This window comes from Jaculus jaculus, chromosome 13 (assembly GCF_020740685.1).
Source record: "Jaculus jaculus isolate mJacJac1 chromosome 13, mJacJac1.mat.Y.cur, whole genome shotgun sequence".
NCBI lineage: Eukaryota > Metazoa > Chordata > Mammalia > Rodentia > Dipodidae > Jaculus > Jaculus jaculus.
The window spans coordinates 29,147,123-29,166,932 of NC_059114.1; the positions used below are offsets into that span (position 1 = coordinate 29,147,123).

The window sequence follows — 19,810 nt, forward strand, 5'->3', positions numbered from 1 at the left end:
GCTAGACTACCTTTTTAACAGATTGCCACTACAGTGGTATAAAATATTCATTGCTGAAGTGTGGCCATTTACTGTAGTCATGAGTTTGGACTCCTGAGGCAGGCAGACTAGGGAAGCAGCTCTGCCACCTGCTGCTTCTGATCATTGCTCAACCATGCCTTGGCTTCTTCAGCTGCCAAAAGCACTGCGTTTTCTACCTTGCAGCATCCCTCTGCATATTAAGTGGGTTACTTAAAGTTTAGGTTTAAAAAATTGAGGCTGTCCAAGAGTGGCACGCATCTGTTTTCCTAACACTTGGGAGATGAGGTAGGAGGATTACTGTAAGCTTGAGTCCAGCCTTAGCTACAGAGTTAGTTCTAGGTCGGCCTGGGCTAACGAGACCCTGCAGGCATCAAAAAATAAAAAATTAGCTGGGTATGGTGGTGCACGCCTTTTATTTCCAGCACTTGGGAGACAGAGGTAAGAGGATTGCTGTGAGTTCAAGGCCACCCTGAGACTACATAGTGAATTCCAGGTCAGCCTGGGCCAGAGTGAAATGCTACCTCGAAAAACAAAACAAAAAATTAAAAGTAAGAATAGAGTCTACTCTTGCTGGGAATGTTGCACACACTTGTAATCTTAGCATTCAAGTGTCAGAGGCAGGAGGATTGCTACAAATTGAAGGACAGTCTAGGCTATAGAATGAGACCCTTTCCCAGAAAGGAAGCTGGGCCTGGTGGTGCATGGCTTTAATCTCAGCACTTGGCATTAGAGTCTGGCACTTAGTAAGTGCTCAGTGTGAGGCAGTCATGGTCATTCTTGTAACGTTTCAAAATGTTCCTTTCAGAATATTTTGATTGATGCCTGTGTTTTAGACTCCGACTCAGGACTCCTTCAGCAGGTATGTTTTCAAAGAATGCTTAAGTTGGTGAGTATGGAAAGTAATATTGTTTATATTGAGTATATGTTAAAATGATAACATTTTGGCCAGGCATGTTGGCACATATCATTAATCCCAGCACTTAGGAAATTGAGGCAGGAAAATTAGTTTGAGGTCAGCCTGAGATACAGAATGAGAGTATCAAAAACTAAGAAGACTTGAGGGGACCCTTCTAGGTTCTTGCTCAAAGAGTGTGGCCTGATGGCTCTGTTCAGTACCTGGTTGAGTGGGGAGGAAGGGGCATCTTCTAAAGAGTACTTTCATACCTTGTCTTCTGACCTCAGCTACAGCTGACAATATACCTGGAGAGAGAGGGGGTAGCTCTCCCTACTGCCCAGGCTGGAATCCAGAGGGAGGGGAGAGGTGCTCTCTTTTCTACCCTCTTCATGATTCCTGACCCCTCAATCTACTGTTTTTTTTCTTACAGCTTTATACATACATACATATATTTATTTATTTGTTTGTTTGTTTGTTTCAGAGTGGCCTTGAACTCACGATGATCCTCCTACCTCTGCCTCCCAAGTGCTGGGATTAAAGGCATGCACTACTATGCCTGGCTTAAACTAGTTTTTAAAATGATTTAACACCTTAGTGAAGAGATTGAGGAGGGGTCATACTAAAGGATTTCAGTCTCTGTATTACTAAAATAAAGAGAAATAAGTGAATAAATAAAAAATAAAAGTAAAAACACCACCAACAAAAGAAAAAGAAAATTTCAGATACATTGAGCATCCCACTTCATTTTTCATAGAAACAATCATAACCTTTGTCATTGTCCCTGCATTTACTAACTACTTTAGTCTGTCTTTTAACAGTATTAGAGCACCCATGAGGCTCTGTGTTTCTCCTTTATTGCCATTGCCTTTGGTCTGGAGCAGTGGTATGTGCTGGTGCTGACAGAACAGTTGTTAATGAGTGAAGGAACCTCACACCAAAGTAGCCTGATAGAGACCTGTGCAGAATGCTATCCCTCAGGAAAAATGGAGTCATTGCTAATTTAGCAGTGAATCCTCTGTGTGTCTTGCAGGCTTGTGACATCACAGGAGGACTATATCTAAAGGTGCCTCAGATGCCTTCTCTCCTGCAGTATTTACTGGTAAGGAAACAGCAGCAGCACTCCACTGCCTCCAAAATCCTGAGGAATGAGAGGGGACAGGGTGGAATATTAGTGATCAGAGAGGAGTAAATGGTGCCTTGGGTTTCCCAGGCCGAGGTGGGTGGGATTCAGGGCCTCTTCACTCCAGAAGCTATAGTCAGATGTTCGACTATATAACACAGAGCTCAATAACTGGATTCGGGGGATTGGTAGATAACTCAGTAAGTGCAAGCAAGAGGATGTGAGTTTGGATTCCCAGCACCCATGTAAAATCCTGCAATCCCAGTGCTATGGAGGCAGAGACAGAAGGCTCCCTGTGGTTTGCAGGCTAGCTTGTCTAGCCAATCAGTAAGCTCTGAATTCACTAAGAGGTGCTATCTCACAAAGTGTGGTGGAGAATTATTAAGACACCCAATGTCAGCCTCTGGCCTCCATACACATGTACACACATGTGCATACTCACCTATACACACATGTGCCTACAAACATGAGAGTGGGCATACATAATGCACTCGAACTCACAGTGATCCTCCTGTCTCTGCCTCACAAGTGCTGAGATTAAAGGCATGTACCACCATGCCCGGCTTTCTCTCTCTCTCTCTCTCTCTCTCTCCTTTTTTTTTAATTTATTTTTATTTGAGAGAGAAAGAAAGAGAAAAAAATGGGTGTGCCAGGACCTCCAGCCACTGCAAATGAACTCCAGATGCATGCACCATCTTGTGCATCTGGCTTACGTGGGTACTAGGGAATCAAACCTGGGTCCTTTGGCTTTGCCGGCAAGTACCTTAACTACCAAGCCCTGCTTTCTCTTTTTTATAAAAGTTGTTCAGGGACTGGAGAGATGGCTTAGCAGTTGTCTGTAAAGTGTAAGGACCCGTGTTCTACTCCCTAGATCCCACATTAGACAGATGCACAAAGGTGAGGCAAGTGCAAGGACGCACATGCCCATTAGGTGGCACAAGCATCTGCTGTTCGATTACAGTGGCTGAGGCCCTGACACACTAATTCTCTATTTTTTCTCTATCTCTTTCTCTTTTGCTGTCTCTAAGGGAAAAAAGTTATTTGGGCTAGAGAAATGGCTTAGTGGTTAAGGTGCTTGCCTGCAAAGCCAAAGGACTCAGGTTTGATTTCTTAGGACCTACGAAAGCCAGATGCACAAGGTGGTACACACTGGAGTTCATTTCTAACAGCTGGATGCCCTGGAGTGCCCATCCTTTCTCTCTGTTTCTCTCTTTGCCTCTTTCAAATAAATAAAATATTAAACCAAAAAGTTTAGGGCTGGAGAGATGGCCTAACAGTTAAGGTGCATGTCTGCAAAGCCGAAGGACCCAGGTTCGATTCTTCTGGTCCCACATAAGCCAGGTGCATATGGTGGTGCATGCATCTGGAGTTAGTTTGCAGTGGCTAGAGGCCCTGGTGTGCCCATTCTCTCCCTCTCCTATCCCCACCTTTCCCCAACCCTCTGTCTGTAATTAAAAAAAAAAAAAGTTAAGCTGGGTGTGGTGTTGAATACCTTTAATCCTAGCACTTGGGAGGCAGAGATAGGAGAATCGTAGAGAGTTTGAGGCCACCCTGAGACTATATAGTGAATTCCAGGTCAGCCTGAGCTAGACTGAAAAACAAAAAAAAATTTTTAAAGTTCATAGCTGGCCCGATACTTCTGGCAGTTGTTTTTTTTTTTTTTTTTTTCCAATTATTTATTTATTTATTTTGGTTTTTCGAGGTAGGGTCTCTAGCCCAGGCTGACTTGGAATTCACTATGTATTCTCAGGGTGGCCTTGAACTCAAGGCGATTCTCCTACATCTGCCTCCTGAGTGCTGGGATTAAAGGTGTGTGCCACCATGCCTGGCTTCAATTATTTATTTTTGAGAGAGAGAGTGAATGGGTGTGCCAGGGCTTTCAGTTGCTGCAAATGAACTCCAGACGCATGTACCCCTTTTGTGCGCATGTGCAACACTGCACACTTTGCGTCACTGTGGGTTTGGCTACATGGGACCTACAGATTGAAACGTGAGTTCTTAGGTTTCATAGGCAAGTGCTTTAACTGCTGAGCCATCTCTCCAGCCCTCTGACAGTTTTTATGTGTGTATATAAAGTATTTTGATCATAATCATCCCTCATTACCTTCCCCCCTCCGTCTTCCACTGCACGCCTTCTTCCCTGCTAGTCCCTTTTCTTCATTGATGTCTGTGCGTGAGTGTGAAAGAGACCCATCAAGGTTAATTAGAATTACTTGCATAAACTTGAGTGGGGTATTATATGCTGTGGTGGTTTGATTCAGGTGTGCCCTATTATAAACTTAGGTGTTCTGGATGCTAGGTTCCCAGCTGATGGAGATGTGGGAATTAATGTGTCTAATAGGCAGTGTTATTTTAGGGGGAGGGCTTGTGGGTATTAGAGCCAGTGTCCCTTGCCAGTGTTTGGCACACTCTACTGTTGCTATGGTCCACCTTATGTTGGCCAGGGGGTGATGTCCACACTCTGCTCATGCCATCATTTTCCCCTGCCATCATGGAGCTTCCCCCCTCAAGCCTGTAAGCCAAATAAACTTCTGTTTCCCACAAGCTACTCTTAGTTGGGTGATTTCTACCAGCAATGTGAACCTGACTGCAACACAAAGCACATACAACTTACCAGTGGTTACACCACTGAAGAACCCCCAGCAACCCTTCACTGCTAATAATAACTCTTCAAGTGGGGATGAGGGCCTGATGCCCTTCTCCACCATCCAAACAGAATGTTGATGGGCCCAATAATGTGCAGGTTTTGTGCAGTAATGACAATTGCTGTGAGGCCATGAAAGCAATGGCCTTGTCATTTCTTTTTTATTTTATTTTATTTTTGAGGTAGGGTCTCACTGAAGCCCAGGCTGACTTGGAATTCACTATGTAGTCTTAGTCTGGATTTGAACTCATGGTGATCCTCCTACCTCTGCCTCCAAGTGCTGGGATTAAAGGTGTGAGCCGCCACACACACACACACACACACACACACACACACACACACACACACACAGCTCATTTGTGGATGATAGTGTTCCATCTTCTGGTGTCCTCCCCATTTTCTGGCTCTTACATTCTTTCTGCCCCCTCTTTTACAATGTTCCCTGAGCCTTGGTGAGTGTGATAGAGATGTCTTATTTAGCATGCAATAGTCATTTACTCCATGCACTTTGATGAGTTTTGAGGGTTTTTTTTTAGCAGTCATTACCAACTGCAAAAAGAAACTTCTCTGATTAAAGATGAGACAGTTTATGAGCATAAACAAAAATGTACTTTTAAAAAATGTTTGTTTAATTTAAAGCAAGTGTGCAAACAAGTGCCTGTAACCACTAGACAACTCTCCAGCCCCTATTTATTTATTTGAGAGAGATAAAGTAAATGGGCATGCCTAAACCTCCTGCTGTTGCAAACAAATTGTAGATGCATGTGCACCACTTTGTACATCTGGCTGTATGTGGGTGCTGGTGAATTGAATCAGGGCTGTCAGCCTTTGCAAGCAAGCACTTTTAATCACTGAGCCATCTTTGTAACCCCATAAACATAATATTTTGAAGGCAATTTAATGGACATAATATACCCACTTAGCCAAACAACATTAGTAACTTCCTTGGCTCTATGACATCCCCAGCCACAGCCACAGGCCTCCTGAGTGCTGGGATTAAAGGTGTGTACCGCCAATACCGCCACACCTGGCTCCATGGCTTTTGACTAGGTTTTCAGTGCCAGACATGAAGTCTGTCCCATGGGGCAGGCCTCAAATCCAATCAGAGTTCAGTTGACTACCCCCATAGTAGTCATGGAACTATTGTACCAGTGGGCACATCTTTTTTGTTTGGTTGGTTTGGTCTTTAATTAAATCGTGGGAGCAAAAGTCAAAACACACACAGACAGCACATCTTACCAAGATTGTCCTTTAGCCCCCTGCTCTTGGTTACCTACCAGAGGTAGATTCTTGGATCCTGTTGCTGAAGACATCACATTCTTTGGCTGTAGAACACAGAGAAATCAAGCTGGAAATGAGCTGAAAACTCCCAGCTGGCTCGCAAGATGGATGTCTTTTCCCCCCTAACAGCCTGCTAGCAGTGGATGTTACAAGTGACACAACCAACTAGCCAGGCAAGATGTGCCCACTGGGCCAGGTGTGGTGGTCATGCCTTAGTCCCAGCACTTGGGAGGGAGGTAGGATTGCTGTGAGTTTGATGCCAGCCTGAGACTATAGAGTAATTCCAGGACAGCCTGGGCCACAGGGTGAACCTACCTCAAAAAAAAAGCTGGAATGGTGGCATACACCTTTAATCCCATCATTTGGGAGACAGAGATAGGGGTTTGAGGCAACCCTGAGACTAATTCCAGGTCAGCCTGGGCTGGAGACACCCTATCTCGTGGGAGGGAAAATGTTCCTGTTTCCTTTATTTATTTAATTACTTATTTTTTTTAACTTTAAAAAAATTATTTATTTGAGAGAGAGAAAGAGGCAGAGAGAGACAGGAAGAGAATGGGCATTCTAGGTCCCATCACTGCACACTTGCCATCATATCCCCTCCCCCTCTTAGTTAGTCTCTCTTTTATTTTGATATCATCTTTTCCTCTATTATGAGGGTCCTATGTAGGTGGTAGTACCAGGCATTGTGAGGTCATTGATATCCAGACCATTTTGTGTCTGGAAGATTGCATTGTAAGCAGTCTTACCTTTCTTTTGGCTCTTACAGTCTTTCCACCTCCTCTTCCACAATGAACCCTGAGCTTTGGAGAGTGTGATAGAGATGTTTTCATTGCTGAACACTCCTCTATCACTTCTCAGCACTATGATGCCTTAAATTTTTTTTTTTTTTTTAGGGTTGGAGAGATGGCTTAGCAGTTAAGGCGTTTGCCTGCAATGATAAAGGATCCCAGTTTAATTCTCCAGGATCCATGTAAGCCAGATGCAGAAGGGGGCACATGCATCTGTAGTTCATTTGCAGTGGCTGGAGGTCCTGGCATGCCCATTCTCCCCCCCCCCCCGCCTCTTTGTCTCTCAGATAAATAAATAAATAAGATATTTTTTTGTTAAGAATATTTATTTTAGAGAGAGTAAGAGAGAGACACACAGAGAAATTGGTATGCCAGGGCCTTAGCCACTACAATGGAACTTCAGACTTTTGTACCACCTAGTGGGCATGTGCGACCTTGTGCTTGCCTCACCTTTGTGTGTCTAGCTAACATGGGATCTGGTGAGTAGAACATGGGTCTTCACAGGCAAGGACCTTAACTACTAAGCCATCTCTCCAGCCCTATGTTGCCTTTTGAGTCATCCCAGAGGTTACTGCCAGCTGAAAAGAGAAGCTTCTCTAATCAAAAATGAGAGAAGCATTAATACATTAGCATGAACATTAAGAGAAGTACTTACTGGGGAAGTTTTGTGAGCATAATATATGCATTTAGCCAGATACCAGCAGGCATTACATTCTTAGGGCTCATGACCTCCCCTGTCAGGTTTGCAGTAACAGGCATGTATTCCCTCCCATGGAGTGGGCTTCCAGTCCAATTAGAGAGCAATTGGTTTTCCCTGTATCAGACATGCCACTATTGCACCTGTTGGCTCATTTGGCCTGGCTGGCCAAACTTAGGGCTTGTAGTGTCCACTGTTGTTTATCTCCACTGGTAACTTTCCTATGGGGCTGTATGCAGTGTAGTTTTTTCCAGTTTTCTGTCAGTTGAGCTTTTTTACTTTTATTTTTTGTTCATTTTTATTTATTTGAGACTGAGAAAGAGAGAGAGAGAATGAGCATGCCAGGGCCTTCAGCCACTGCAAACAAATTACAGATTCATGTGCCACCTTGTGCATCTGGCTTACATGGGTCCTGGGGAATCAAGCCTCGAACTGGGATCCTTAGGCTTCACAGGCAAATGCTTAAACGCTAAGCCATCTCTCCAGCCCCCCTCCTTTTTTTTAACAGTGGGTTTTTCTTCCTGATCAAGATCAGAGATCTCAGCTAATCCTCCCACCCCCAATTCATGTTGACTACCGAGCTGCTTGCTTCTGTCATCGAAATCTCATTGAAATCGGCTATGTGTGCTCTGTATGTTTGTCAAGTAAGTTCACATATAGTTGTTCTTTTTTCTATGTGGGGACCAGGGGCATAAAATAGTTTCTGTTGTGAGGTTTTTAAATTGTCTTTTTTTTCTTCTGAATAGTATTCTGCAACTTCAGCCCCATCTGTACTACTTGCGAGTAAGTATCTGCATGAGGTTGTGTGAGTGGATCACTCTTGAAAGATTTCTAGCACTGAGAATTCTCTCTTTGTCATTTCAGGACAGCCTTTAAGATTTCTCTTCCTCCTGTATTGAAGGCCAAGAAAAAGAAACTGAAAGTATCCACATGATAAAATGTATATGTGTTTTCTCATCTCAAGGCTGTGAATAGACATTGTATGGCAGAGTCTTCATTGGGAGTGCTCTGGAAAAAAATACAGATGTGTACAGAATAGACTTGAATTCAGCAGATTTCTTCAAAACGTTTTCAGCTGGGCATGGAGGCACACACCTTTAATCTCAGCACTTGGGAGGCAGAGGTAGGAGGATCTCTGTGAGGTCGAGGCTATCCTGAGACTGTATAGTGAATTCCAGGTCAGCCTGGGCTACAGTGAGACCCTACCTCAAAAATAACCAAAAAAAAAAAAGGCTGGAGAGATGGCTTAGCAGTTAAGGTGTTTGCCTGCAAAGCCAAAGGACCCAGGTTCGCCTCTCTAGAACCCACATAAGCCAGATGCACAAGGGAGTACACATGTCTGGAGTTTGTTTGCAGTGGTTGGAGGCCCTGGCATGCCTATTCTCTGTCTCTCTCTGCCTATTTCGATGTGTGTCTCTCAAATAAATAAATAAAAATATTAAAAAAAAAAAAAAAAAGCCGGGCATGGTGGCGCATGCCTTTCCCAGCACTCGGGAGGCAGAGGTAGGAGGATCCCCGTGAGTTCGAGGCCACCCTGAGACTATATAGTGAATTCCAGGTCAGCTTGGGCTACAGTGAGACCCTACCTCAAAAAACCAGAAAAAAAAAAAGACAAAAACAAAGAAAAAAAAAATAGGTAAAATAAAATAGAAAATGTTTTACATGCTTTCTTGGTTTTATTCACATTTTTTTTATTTATGTTAATATATTTTTTTTGAAACACAATGACTTTATTGATATCTTACAATCAAATGTTGCTAGCTAGCGTTACTCTCACTCACACATCATTTAAAACACAGGACACAGCTGGGCGTGGTGGCGCACGCCTTTAATCCCAGCACTCGGGAGGCAGAGGTAGGAGGATTGCCGTGAGTTCAAGGCCACCCTGAGACTAGAGTTAATTCCAGGTCAGCCTGGACCAGAGTGAGACCCTACCTCGAAAAACCAAAAAAAAAAAAAAAAACACAGGACACTTTTGTAGTTTCAAATGATGCGTCATATAACACACAGAGTTAGAACTAATATGCACCCTGATTAATTATATAACTCGTAATATTTTTAAAAATGCATAACTAATAATTTGGTTCCTTTCTTCATAAAATGGAAACTTAAATATTTCTCCTGATAGTCTTGAGGTTGCCATTATGTTAAGAGTAGTGCAAAGTGTGGCACATGTAGTTTCTAGAAAGGTCTCCGACACACCTTTGTTTCAACAAACAAAATGTGCACAGCACAGTCAATGCATGATAAAAAGCATGTTCGAGTCCCAGGCAGCCTTGCAGGCCACCACAGTGGGCTTCTGCATTACCACTCATGGCATTATCGATTAATTACATATGACATACTTTTATACATTTTTAACCCTGAAGAAAAATAAGTTTGAAAAAATTATTCCAGGTAGCCATTTGGTTTGCATCAGGAGAAATCAAACCTCCCAGAGTTTAGCATCTGCCAGATCGGAGTCATTAGCTTGAGTTGCGCCTCAGTGGCGTCGCATTTCACAGTGACTTTCCCAGGTCCTGGCAGCCTCCTCTGCGGAGCAGGCCGCAGGCCGCGAGCACTGCCGGGATGACCCTCTGGCTTTCCCCTCCTCTTTCCTGGATTAACTGTTACTCTCTCTCCAATGGCCCCCCCCCATTTTAATTGATTATGAATCCTTTGAGCATATCCTCCAAGAGCCCCATGAGTGGCAGTTCTGGAGATGGGAAGTCCAGTGGGGGAAGATTGGGGATCGGAATGTCCTTGGCTTTCCCGGTGTTTGTGGCGAACTTCTGCCCCGTGGAGGCGGCTGCGGATGGCTCTGAGTTGGAGGGCAGGCTCCACAGCTCCGACTTCCCTATCAAGTCGGCGTCCACGTCCAGCTCCTTCTCCACAGCGCCTCTCCCAAGTCTGGCCTTGAGCTGCCTGTTCTCCCTCCTTAGCCTTTCATCTCGGCCACCAGGAGCTCCACGCGTCAAGTCTGCAGTCTTGGTGGCCTGCTCCTCTGTGGTGGTTTTCTCGTCCTTGGGGACTTTGCTGCCAATGCACAGCTCTGTTGGCGCACTCTTTTGCTGAAGTAAAAATGGCAGTGTGTCTGTATCCCTGTCGAAGACCCCCTGGACTTCAGGGAGGTGTTGCTCTGTGGCAGGGCTGTGCTCCTGAGGCAGATGGAGGCCCCGGCCTCCGCCGCCTCGGCAGAGGGCTTGGGACACGGGGCAGCAGCGGCCCCACGTCTCGGTCTGCGCTCTGCGGCGCCTTCAGCCGCTCCTCTCGCTGCGCCCGCTTCCTCCTCGCCTGGATAAGGAGCAGCTGATGCATGTGGCTGTCCCTTTGCAGTTCCAGTGACAAGTGAGCCCGTAGCCTTTTTGTGACAAGAAATTGCCTCTTCGTACTTCCCTGCAGCTAACAACCGGTCTGCTTGCCTGCTCTGCGCGTCCATCACCTCCATAGACGCCGCGGCGGGCCCGAGGAAGCGCAGCGGCGGCGCCCACGGCCGGTGCGCAGCGAGCGGCGGCGGCAGCGCTTCCTTCTTTATGTTAATATTTTTGAGAGAGAGAATGGGATGCCAGGGCCTCTTGCCACTGCAAAGGAACACCAGATGCATGTGCCATTTTACATGAGAATTGGGGAGTCAACTCCCAGGCCGTCAGGTTTGCAAACAAGTGTCTAACTGCTACTCCATCTCTCTAGCCCTTATTTATTTTATTTCTCAGTTTTTTCAAGGTAGGGTTTCACCCTAGCCCAGGTTGACCTGGAATTCACTGTGGAGTTTAATGGTGGCTTTGAACTCACAGCAATCCTTCTGCCTCCTGAGTACTGGGATTAAAGGTGTGCACCACTATCCCCCGTTCTTTTCTTTTCTTTTTTTTTTTTTTTTTTTGGTTTCTTGAGGCAAGGTCTCACTCTAGTTCAGGCTGACCTGGAATTCACTGTGCATTCTCAGGATGGCCTTGAACACATAGCATTCCTCTTACCTCTGCCTCCTGAGTGCTGGGATTAAAGGTGTGCACCACCACGCCTGGATCATTTGTTTTTTATTTGTATGTGTGTGCTAGCGTGTGTCAGGTCTCTTGCTGCTGAAAACAAATGCTAGGGACATGTGTCACTTTGCATTCAGCAGTACTATGTGGTGCTGGGGAATTGAACGCAGGTCAACAGTCTTTGCAAGGAAGCACGTTTAACCTCTGAGCCATCTTCGTAGCCCCCCATATCTCATTTTTAAAAATATTTTTCTTGGAGGGAGGCTCGCTGCTCGGGGCCGCCCGCCACGGGGACATCATCCCGTGGGACTACGACGTGGATCTGGGCATCTACCTGGAGGACGTGGGGCGCCGAGGCCGGCTCGGTGGTGGACGAGCGCGGTTTCGTGTGGGAAAAGGCCGTGGAGGGCGACTTCTTCCGCGTGCAGTACAGCGAGAGCAACCACCTGCACGTGGACCTGTGGCCCTTCTACCCCCGCAACGGGGTCATGACCAAGGACACGTGGCTGGACCACCGGCACTTCTTGCAGCCGCTCGTCCCCCTGCCCTTCGCTGGCTTCGTGGCGCAGGCCCCCAACAACTACTGCCGCTTCCTGGAGCTCAAGTTCGGCCCCGGGGTCATCGAGAACCCGGAATACCCCAACCCTGCACTCCTAAACTTGACCGGCACGGCAGCTGAAACTCTCGTGCCTGTAGCTGGAGGAATTGTCTGGGCTTTTTTCCCCCCGAGGTAGGGCTTCGCTGTAGCCCAGGCTGACCCGGAATTCACTCTGTAGTCTCCGGATAGCCTCGAACTCACGGCGATCCTCCTACCTCTGCCTCCCGAGTGTTGGGATTAAAGGCGTGCGTCACCACGCCGCAGCAATCATGGTCTTTTTCTGGAGGTGCGGAAGTTTCTTCTGATGGGGTCATGAGTGCCCCCACCCTCCCGAGAATTGACCCAGAAAGCCTCCATGGCGCGCACAACACAAGCTTGGTTTGGCTGGAAGCGAGAACCAAGCCTAAGCCCGAAGCAGCACGCGGAGCCATACAGTCCCTCCCGCAATGATCGAAGGCAGCGTAAGGGACCTTCCATCTTCCAGTAACCGAGGGAACTGCTGCTGGCATTCGTGGACAGCCCCAGGCCTCCAAAGAATGCCTTGTTGCAGATCCCAAGAGCCTTGCACTCTTAGGAAGAAAGTCTAGGGGCAGCTTAACCAACTTCAGATCCCAGCTTTGCCACATACCCTTTAGGTGGTCCTGGGCCAGTCGACAACTTTCTCTGAAACTCCGTTTCAAACCTGCGGGGATCCGACTGCTCCATTTGGCGCCTAGAATCCTCAAGACCCTTGGCTGCTGTTTCTTCTCCCACTAGAGGGCGCAGCTGCCAGGGAAATGGAGCCCGGTGCCTCTGGCACACAGCCACCCATCGCTTGGAGACACCGCTGGAGGTGGAGGCCACGTCCTCTTCTTCCCGGTGGCTGAACACCGCGGGAGGTGCCGGTCTTCAGGGGAAGCTGGTCTCCATGGTGAAGCCCTATGGATCCCTGATGCATTCGCTATCATTACCTCAACTCAGCTCTCCACCTGTATCCCTACTTGGCTGGAGGGGTTTATGTAATCATAGCCCACCTTTATGGGATACCGGGTACCAGGCAAGATACTCAGAGTTTCACACGGATGGTTTGATCCCTCACTTGCCTCCACCGAAGTGACAGCTGCTATCACTTCCCTTTTCCAGGAAGGAGAACAGGCCAGAATGGCAGTCACATGCCCAAGACACGACTAGGAACTTGAACCCAGGCCATCAGGGTCTAGGACCCACACGACTTCCTCACTATACTCCTTTAGAAACCGTATCCAAGAGGGGCTTTGCAAAGGCTGGGCCATTTAGCAGGTTAAAAACGTTCCGTTTTTGATCGTGACAGTGTGCATTTATTTATAAATTATGTATGAGTACCACTACCCGGTTGTATATCACTAATAAGACTTAAATTATTGCATTTTAAAATTAAAAAAATGATTTGAAAACAAAAAAAATATTTTTCTTTCTTTATTTGAGAGGGAAAAAGGCAGGGAGAGAAAGAGAATCGGCACACAAGGGCCTCCAGCCATGCAGTTGAATTCTAGATGTGTGCGCCACCATGTGTGCATGAATAACTTTGTGTGCTTGCATCACCTTGTGCATCTGGCTTGCGTGGGACCTGGAGAGTTGAACATGGGACCTTAGGTTTTGCAGGCAAGTGCCTCAACTCTCTTAGCTCTCTTCAACCTCCATATTTCATTTTTGAGTATTGATAAGTTAAGATTTCACATTTGGCCTGATCTAGAGTGAGATCTTACCTTGAAAAACCAAAAAAAAAAAAAAAAAAGATTTCACATTTGGTTGAATTACTGCTTCTTACTCATCTTGTATCTTATGTTTATTCAGTGCTTATTCAGATATATATTTTTTTAATACTGTTCTTTAAGCTGGGCATGGTGATGTATGCCTTTAATCCCAGCACTCAGGAGGCAGAGGTAGAAGGATCACCCTGAGTTTGAGGCCATCCTGAAACTACATAGTGAACGCCAGGACAGCCTGGGCTAGAGCAAGACCCTACCTTGAAAAAACAAAAGAAAAAAAAATATATATATATTTGGAAACAGAGAGAGACAGAGAATGGGCATGCCAGGGCCTCTTGCCACTGCAAACAAATTCCAACTGCACATGCCACTTTTTGCTTCTTATACATTGATGCTTGGGAATCAAACCTGGGTTAGTAGGCTTTGCAAGCAAGCACCTTTAACTGCTGAGTCATCTTCCCAGTTCCCCACATTTTATTTAAGTGTTACTGTGTTATTTTCTTCACATTTTTATTATTTATTTGCAAGCAGAGAGGGACAGAAGGAGGGAGAAAAAGAGAGGGAAAGAAAATACGGGTGCAACAGGGCCTCTTGCCACTGCAAACAAACTCCAGATGCATGCATCACCTTGTGCATCTGGCTTTATATGGGTGCTGGGGAATCAAACATGGGTCATGTTTATTTATTTGAGAGAGGACGAAGAGGCAGATAGAGAGAATGGGTCCACCAGGGCTTCTAGCCACTGCAACCACTCTCCAGACACATGTACCACTTTGTGTATCTGGCTCATGTGTATACTAGGGAATCAACTTGGGTTCTGTGCCTTTGCAGGCAAGTGCCTTAACCATTAAGTCATCTCTCCTGTCCCCTACTCAGATATTTTAACTGAGTTTGGTGAAATCTCACCATTTTTTATTCAAGTCTGAAGAATTTAATTTTAAATCTCATCAGAATCATAATGGCACATGTCTGTAATCCCAGCATTCCACAGGCAAGCTGGGCAGGAGAATTATTGCAAGTTCTAGGCTAGGCCGGTCTTCAGAGTGAGTTCTTTTTTGAGTAGGGGTGGTTGAAGTGAGGTCACTGTACCCTAGGCTGACTTGCAACTCACTCTGTAGCACAGGCTGGTCTTGAACTCATCCTTCTGCCTTAGCCTCTTGAATAGCTGGGATGATAGGCATTACCATCATGCCTGGCAGTTTCTCCCATCTTTTCACTTGAGTGAGGTATGTAAAGATTTTATATCTTTTATTTTTATTTATTTATTTGAGAGCAACAGATAGAGAAAGAGGCAGAGAGAGAGAGAGAGAATGGGTGTGCCAGGGCTTCCAGCCACTGCAGACGAATTCCAGATGCGTGCGCCCCCTTGTGCATCTGGCTAATGTGGGTCCTGGGGAATTGAGCCTCAAACCTGTATCCTTAGGCTTCACAGGTAAGCGCTTAACCGCTAAGCCATCTCTCCAGCCCAGATTTTATATCTTTACTTTGCAAACAAGTGAAATGTCAGGTGAATCATGATTAATACATTTTCTTCTTTGATATGTCTTCAAAAGGAAAGAAAGCCTTCTCTAGACTGGCTTTTTTTTTAACGCCATTCCTGTATTTTTATTATAAAAATATATTAGAACAAATAAAGAATGTCAAACGTGTGTTTCAAATTTGCACAATATTTAAAGAAAGAGAGCCAAAGAAGTTTCTTAGAGATATATTTATGAATGTAAGTATTCTTTTTTTTTTTTTAAGTACAACCTTTGTATGGTCACATCATGTGTTGGCACCATCATTCCCCTTCTCCCTGTCCCAATTCCACTGAGGGCCCACCTCTGTGGGACTGCTTAAAGTGTGTATATGATGTACAAGGGTATGCATGTGTCAGTCTGAGGACAACTTAGAATGTTTGTCCTCTCCTTCCAACGATGCTTAAGACAGGACCTCCCTTGTTTTTCCACCACATGGGCACCAGACTAGGTGGTCCAGGAGCTTCCATGTTCTGGTTCCACCTCCCATTGCTGAAGGGGTACTGGGATCACAGATGTGTGCTGCTTTGTGTTTGGTTTTGCGTTTGGTTTTGCATGGGTGCTGGGGAATTAAACTCGGGCCAGAGGCTTGCACGTGCCTTTAACTGCACAGCCATCTCCCTAGCCCAATATCTTGGTCTTCAAAGGTCAGAGCTGCTCCCACACAGTCAGGAGGCAAGGTTACCTGTGTGCAGGCTCTGCCCTACTCAAAACCTCAACATCCTATCCTGGCAGAGCAACATCTTCTCTAATGTGCACATAGTCATAGGGCAGCTGGAGGAGACTCAATCTTGTATATTGAGAGGAAAATGGATCCTTCTGGATTATCTCTAGACCTCCTGGGATTTTTATTTAAGGAAAGGTCTCACTCTAGCCCAAGCTGACCTGGAACTCACTATGTAATCCCAGGCTACCTCTAAAGTGTTGGGATTAGAATCCTATACCACTACACCTGGCTTCCTCTTTTTTTTTTTTTTTTTTTTTTGTTTTTCGAGGTAGGGTCTCACTCTAGCTCAGGCTGACCTGGAATTCACTATGTAGTCTCAGAGTGGCCTCGAACTCATGGCAGTCCTCCTACCTCTGCCTCCTAAGTGCTGGGATTATAGGTGTGTGCCACCATGCCCAGCTCCTCCTCATTTTTTGAGAAAGGGTCTCTTGCTGAACCCAAACCTCACTGATTTAGCTAAACTACTTAGCCAGTAAGCCTAAGCAATTCTCTTGTCTCTGCCTTCCCAGTGCTGGGATCACAGGTAACCACCACCACATTTGGCTTTGCATGGGTGCTGAAGATCTGAACTCAGGTTCTCAGGCTTGCAAGGAAAGCACTTTACCCACTGAACCATCTCCCTAGCCCTGTCTGCATCATTTAACCAATGTTTTATTGATTTCTTATTAAAACCAAAGCCTAAGCATTTTGGGCCAGCCTGCAAAAAAAGCAAGATATTAAGTCCAAAAAGCTTAAAGCCAAAATCTAACAGTTGCCAAAGCTCAATGTTCTCATTCTGATATATTTAAGTACTTTTTATCAAGAGACATCAAAGGAAACCATGGGGTCCTCCTGGCTCAGCTGGAAAACTGCCCCTCCCTGTCTACTGCATTTGCCTGAGCTGTGGTCTCAATGCACACAAGGGGCAGAAGAATAACCGCTGGTTCAGGCTTCAGTGATGTCATTCAATCTTCAGACCGCTTCGCTCCTTCACTAGCCAATCTGTCAGCTTCTTCACTGCCCACAAATCCTGAGTGACCAGGAATGTGCATCCACTGAATGTCCCTGCCCTGGGTGAGCTCATCCAGCTCCATGAAGTCCTCCTTGTTGATCACATCTTTCCCAGTACTTGTTCTCCACCCATTCTTCTTCCAGCCTTGAACCCAGTTAGTTATCCCATTGATGGTGAACATGCTGTCTGTGTATAGCACCAGCTTGCTGATGTTCTGAGCCTTTGCTTGTTCAGTGGCTTTGCAGGCTGCATGGATCTCTGCTCTCTGGTTTGTCTGTCATCCAGGAAGTCTAATGCCTAGGTTTAAAGGGTGGCCTGGCCCCCAGTAAACACCAATTCCAGCTCGAGCTTGCATTCGCCCATTACTGGAACAGCAGCCATCCGTGTAGACAACCACCAATTCACCCATATAAGAAAATGTGTCCTTGCTCACTACAGGAGCTGCCTCTGTGGTCTGTCTCATGTGCTTTGCCCAGGGCTCCACACTTTCTTCACCTTCATCCAGAGGCTCCCGGGGTCTCTTGCTGATCTTCTCAAGCATACCGGAGTTTTCCTGGCTTTCTGCACCATCAGGGCTGGCAGAGTTCCTCACAAAGGCCCAGGCCTCATCTTCGGTGGCAAACTTCTTAAACCTGGCAGCAGGAAACCTGTCTACCTGGGCTTTACACTCATTCCAGGTGAGGAAGACGCCGGTCCTGCGGCACCTCCTCACCGCATAGAACATCCCGAGCCCGCAGAGGCCGCGCCTGCAGTGCACAGCGGCCACAGAGACGCTGCAGGACAGAGGCAGCAGCCAGTGCATCGCTCACTCACTCCCACCCGGCAGCATCTCGGCTGCGGGCTCTTGGCTACCTAGACTGGCTAATAATTAATTAATATTTGTGGGAGGAGGGGATGACTTGAGGTATGGTCTGACTAGCCCAGGCTGACCTGGAATTTACTCAGTATCCCAGGTTGGCTCTGAACTCATGACAGTCCTCCTATCTCACTGCCCAAGTCCTGGAATTAAAGACATGTGCCATCATGCCTGAGTTCTCTCAGGCAGGCCTACATAGTGGCACCCTGTCTCAAAAAAGCTAACAGTAGCCAGTTATGATGGCTCATGCCTATAATCCCAGTACTACAGAGGCTGATGGAGGATCACCATGAGTCTGGGACCAGCCTGGTCTACAGAGTGAATTTAGGTCAGCCTAGGGTACAGAGAGACCCTTCCTCAAAAAAGAAAGAAGCGGAGGAGTTGGCTGTGTTGGAGCCCCAGCGTCTCTGTGCTGTGGAAGGACCAGGCCTGCTGGTTCCTCCCAAGGGGTTGAGGAGGAGGATGAGCGTACGATGACTCAGAAACCTCTCCTGGCCACCGGAGAAAAACCACACTGAGTTGGGAGTCTTTTCGAAGCAGGAACTCACAGGAACTTGCTTTATTGCTATGAGTAGTTGCCTATGTCATGTTGGGGACGAAGGCGGGGAATTTAGGACGGGAGGGGGGTGGGGGGGAAGGACCAATAGTAAACTGTAACTATTGAAATGGTAATTACAATTGCCACGTGGAGGTGGCAGGCAAGAAGTCATTAGGTGTCTTGCTGAGTCCTAGCTGGCCAGAGACAGGTCGCCAAACTTTAGCTAGGCTCGGGAAGTTCCACTAGGCCTCACGCCTGGGCCTTTCAGGACCCAACATTCAGGTACAGACAGTGTGTTCCTGTTTTAGCCAATGCGAGGAAACGCTGCTTCTCAAAATTGATAAGACCATGGCACAAAACCCTGGTGGCTGGATTTGGTGTGACCCTGTGCGCAGTTCCTGCTGCTCAGAAATCGGAGCCTCATTCTCTCAGTAACAAAGCATTAATGAGGAGGGCTGTGTCTTTGGTAACAGATAGCAACTCTGCCTTTGTCTCTCAAACCACATATGCATTGATTGAAGCAATCACTGAGTATACTAAGGCTGTTTATACATTAGTTTCTTTGTATCAACAATATACAAGTTTACTTGGGAAAATGAATTCATAGGAGGAAGATGAAGTGTGGCAGGTGATTACAGGAGCCAGAGTTGAGATGATGTCAAAACAGCAAGAATATTTTAAGTTGGAAATCACTTGGATGACTGCAGTTGGCCTTTCAGAGATGGCTGCTGAGGCTGCGTACCAAACTGGAGCAGATCAGGCCTCTATCACTGCCAGGAATCACATCCAGTTGGTGAAATCGCAGGTGCAGGAGGTGCGCCAGCTCTCGCAGAAAGCAGAAACCAAGCTGGCCGAAACACAGGCACAGGAGCTGCACCAGAAAACACAGGAGGCGGGGGATGAGAGGGCTGACCAGGAGCAGGACACCTACCTACGAGAAGATTGAGGGCCAGCGCTCCCTGCCCAGTCTACCCACTCTGGGGAAAGCAGGGTTGGATGCCATCCACTTGTCACCTCTGCTCTGCACAAAGGGGACACGTTCTGCCCTGACCAGTTAGGCCAGAAGCCTTTGTGAACTATGAGTGCCTGGTCCCTTTCTCTCTGGTCTTAGTCATTACTGGACCTGGTTCTTAGCCCCTGGGCAGTGTACCCTGTTTAATATTGTATCCCCCTCAGCACAGTGGCTTTTTCTCACTTTTATTTCACCAGAGATGGGATGGAGTCTTTTCTGCCACATCCTTAAGTCCAATAACTATTTAACCTCAGGTTTTAACCTTACTCAGATTTTCAAATATAACTTAGTATTTGCTCAAAAGAAAGAAAGAAAGAAAGATGCTAGTGGTTAAGGCATTTGCCTACAAAGCCTATAGACCTTGGTTTAATTCCCCAGGACCCACGTAAGCCAGATGCAAAAGGGGGTGCATGTGTCTGGAGTTGGTTTGCAGTGGCTA

At 46.4% G+C, this 19,810-nt stretch overlaps 3 protein-coding genes and 1 pseudogene across 5 annotated transcripts in view; 2 read left to right on the forward strand and 2 right to left on the reverse strand.

Annotated features, from left to right (window-relative positions):
• Window positions 1-8,482, forward strand: part of Gtf2h3 (general transcription factor IIH subunit 3) — a 28,321-nt gene extending 19,839 nt beyond the window's left edge. For 2 of the 3 annotated variants that reach the window (XM_045132032.1, XM_004668494.2), the window contains 5 exons: window positions 827-880; window positions 1,947-2,015; window positions 7,955-8,090; window positions 8,193-8,229; window positions 8,311-8,482. In XM_045132032.1, coding sequence (XP_044987967.1) covers window positions 827-880; window positions 1,947-2,015; window positions 7,955-8,090; window positions 8,193-8,229; window positions 8,311-8,380 — 366 coding nt within the window. In that variant the 3' untranslated portion in view covers window positions 8,381-8,482. The remainder of the gene's footprint in view (window positions 1-826; window positions 881-1,946; window positions 2,016-7,954; window positions 8,091-8,192; window positions 8,230-8,310) is intronic. The other variant, XM_045132033.1, reaches the window with a different exon arrangement.
• Window positions 8,483-10,085: 1,603 nt separating this feature from the next.
• LOC123454051 lies at window positions 10,086-10,873 on the reverse strand (annotated as a pseudogene).
• A 5,862-nt stretch (window positions 10,874-16,735) lies between these two features.
• On the reverse strand, window positions 16,736-17,768 carry LOC101609129 (ribonuclease H1-like). The gene is given in 1 exon segment (XM_012951173.2): window positions 16,736-17,768. A coding segment is annotated over 1 exon segment (849 nt). The 5' UTR covers window position 17,768; the 3' UTR covers window positions 16,736-16,918.
• Window positions 17,769-18,859: 1,091 nt separating this feature from the next.
• On the forward strand, window positions 18,860-19,539 carry LOC101594030 (diablo homolog, mitochondrial-like). The gene has a single exon (XM_012951162.2). The coding sequence runs from the start codon at window positions 19,012-19,014 to the stop codon at window positions 19,303-19,305; it is 294 nt and encodes a 97-aa protein (XP_012806616.2). The 5' UTR covers window positions 18,860-19,011; the 3' UTR covers window positions 19,306-19,539.
• The last annotated feature ends 271 nt before the right edge of the window (window positions 19,540-19,810 follow it).

Coding starts and splice junctions, on each gene's coding strand:
- LOC101594030 (XM_012951162.2), top strand. CDS start 19,012: ATGATGTCAAAACAGCAAGAATATTTTAAGTTGGAAATCACTTGGATG.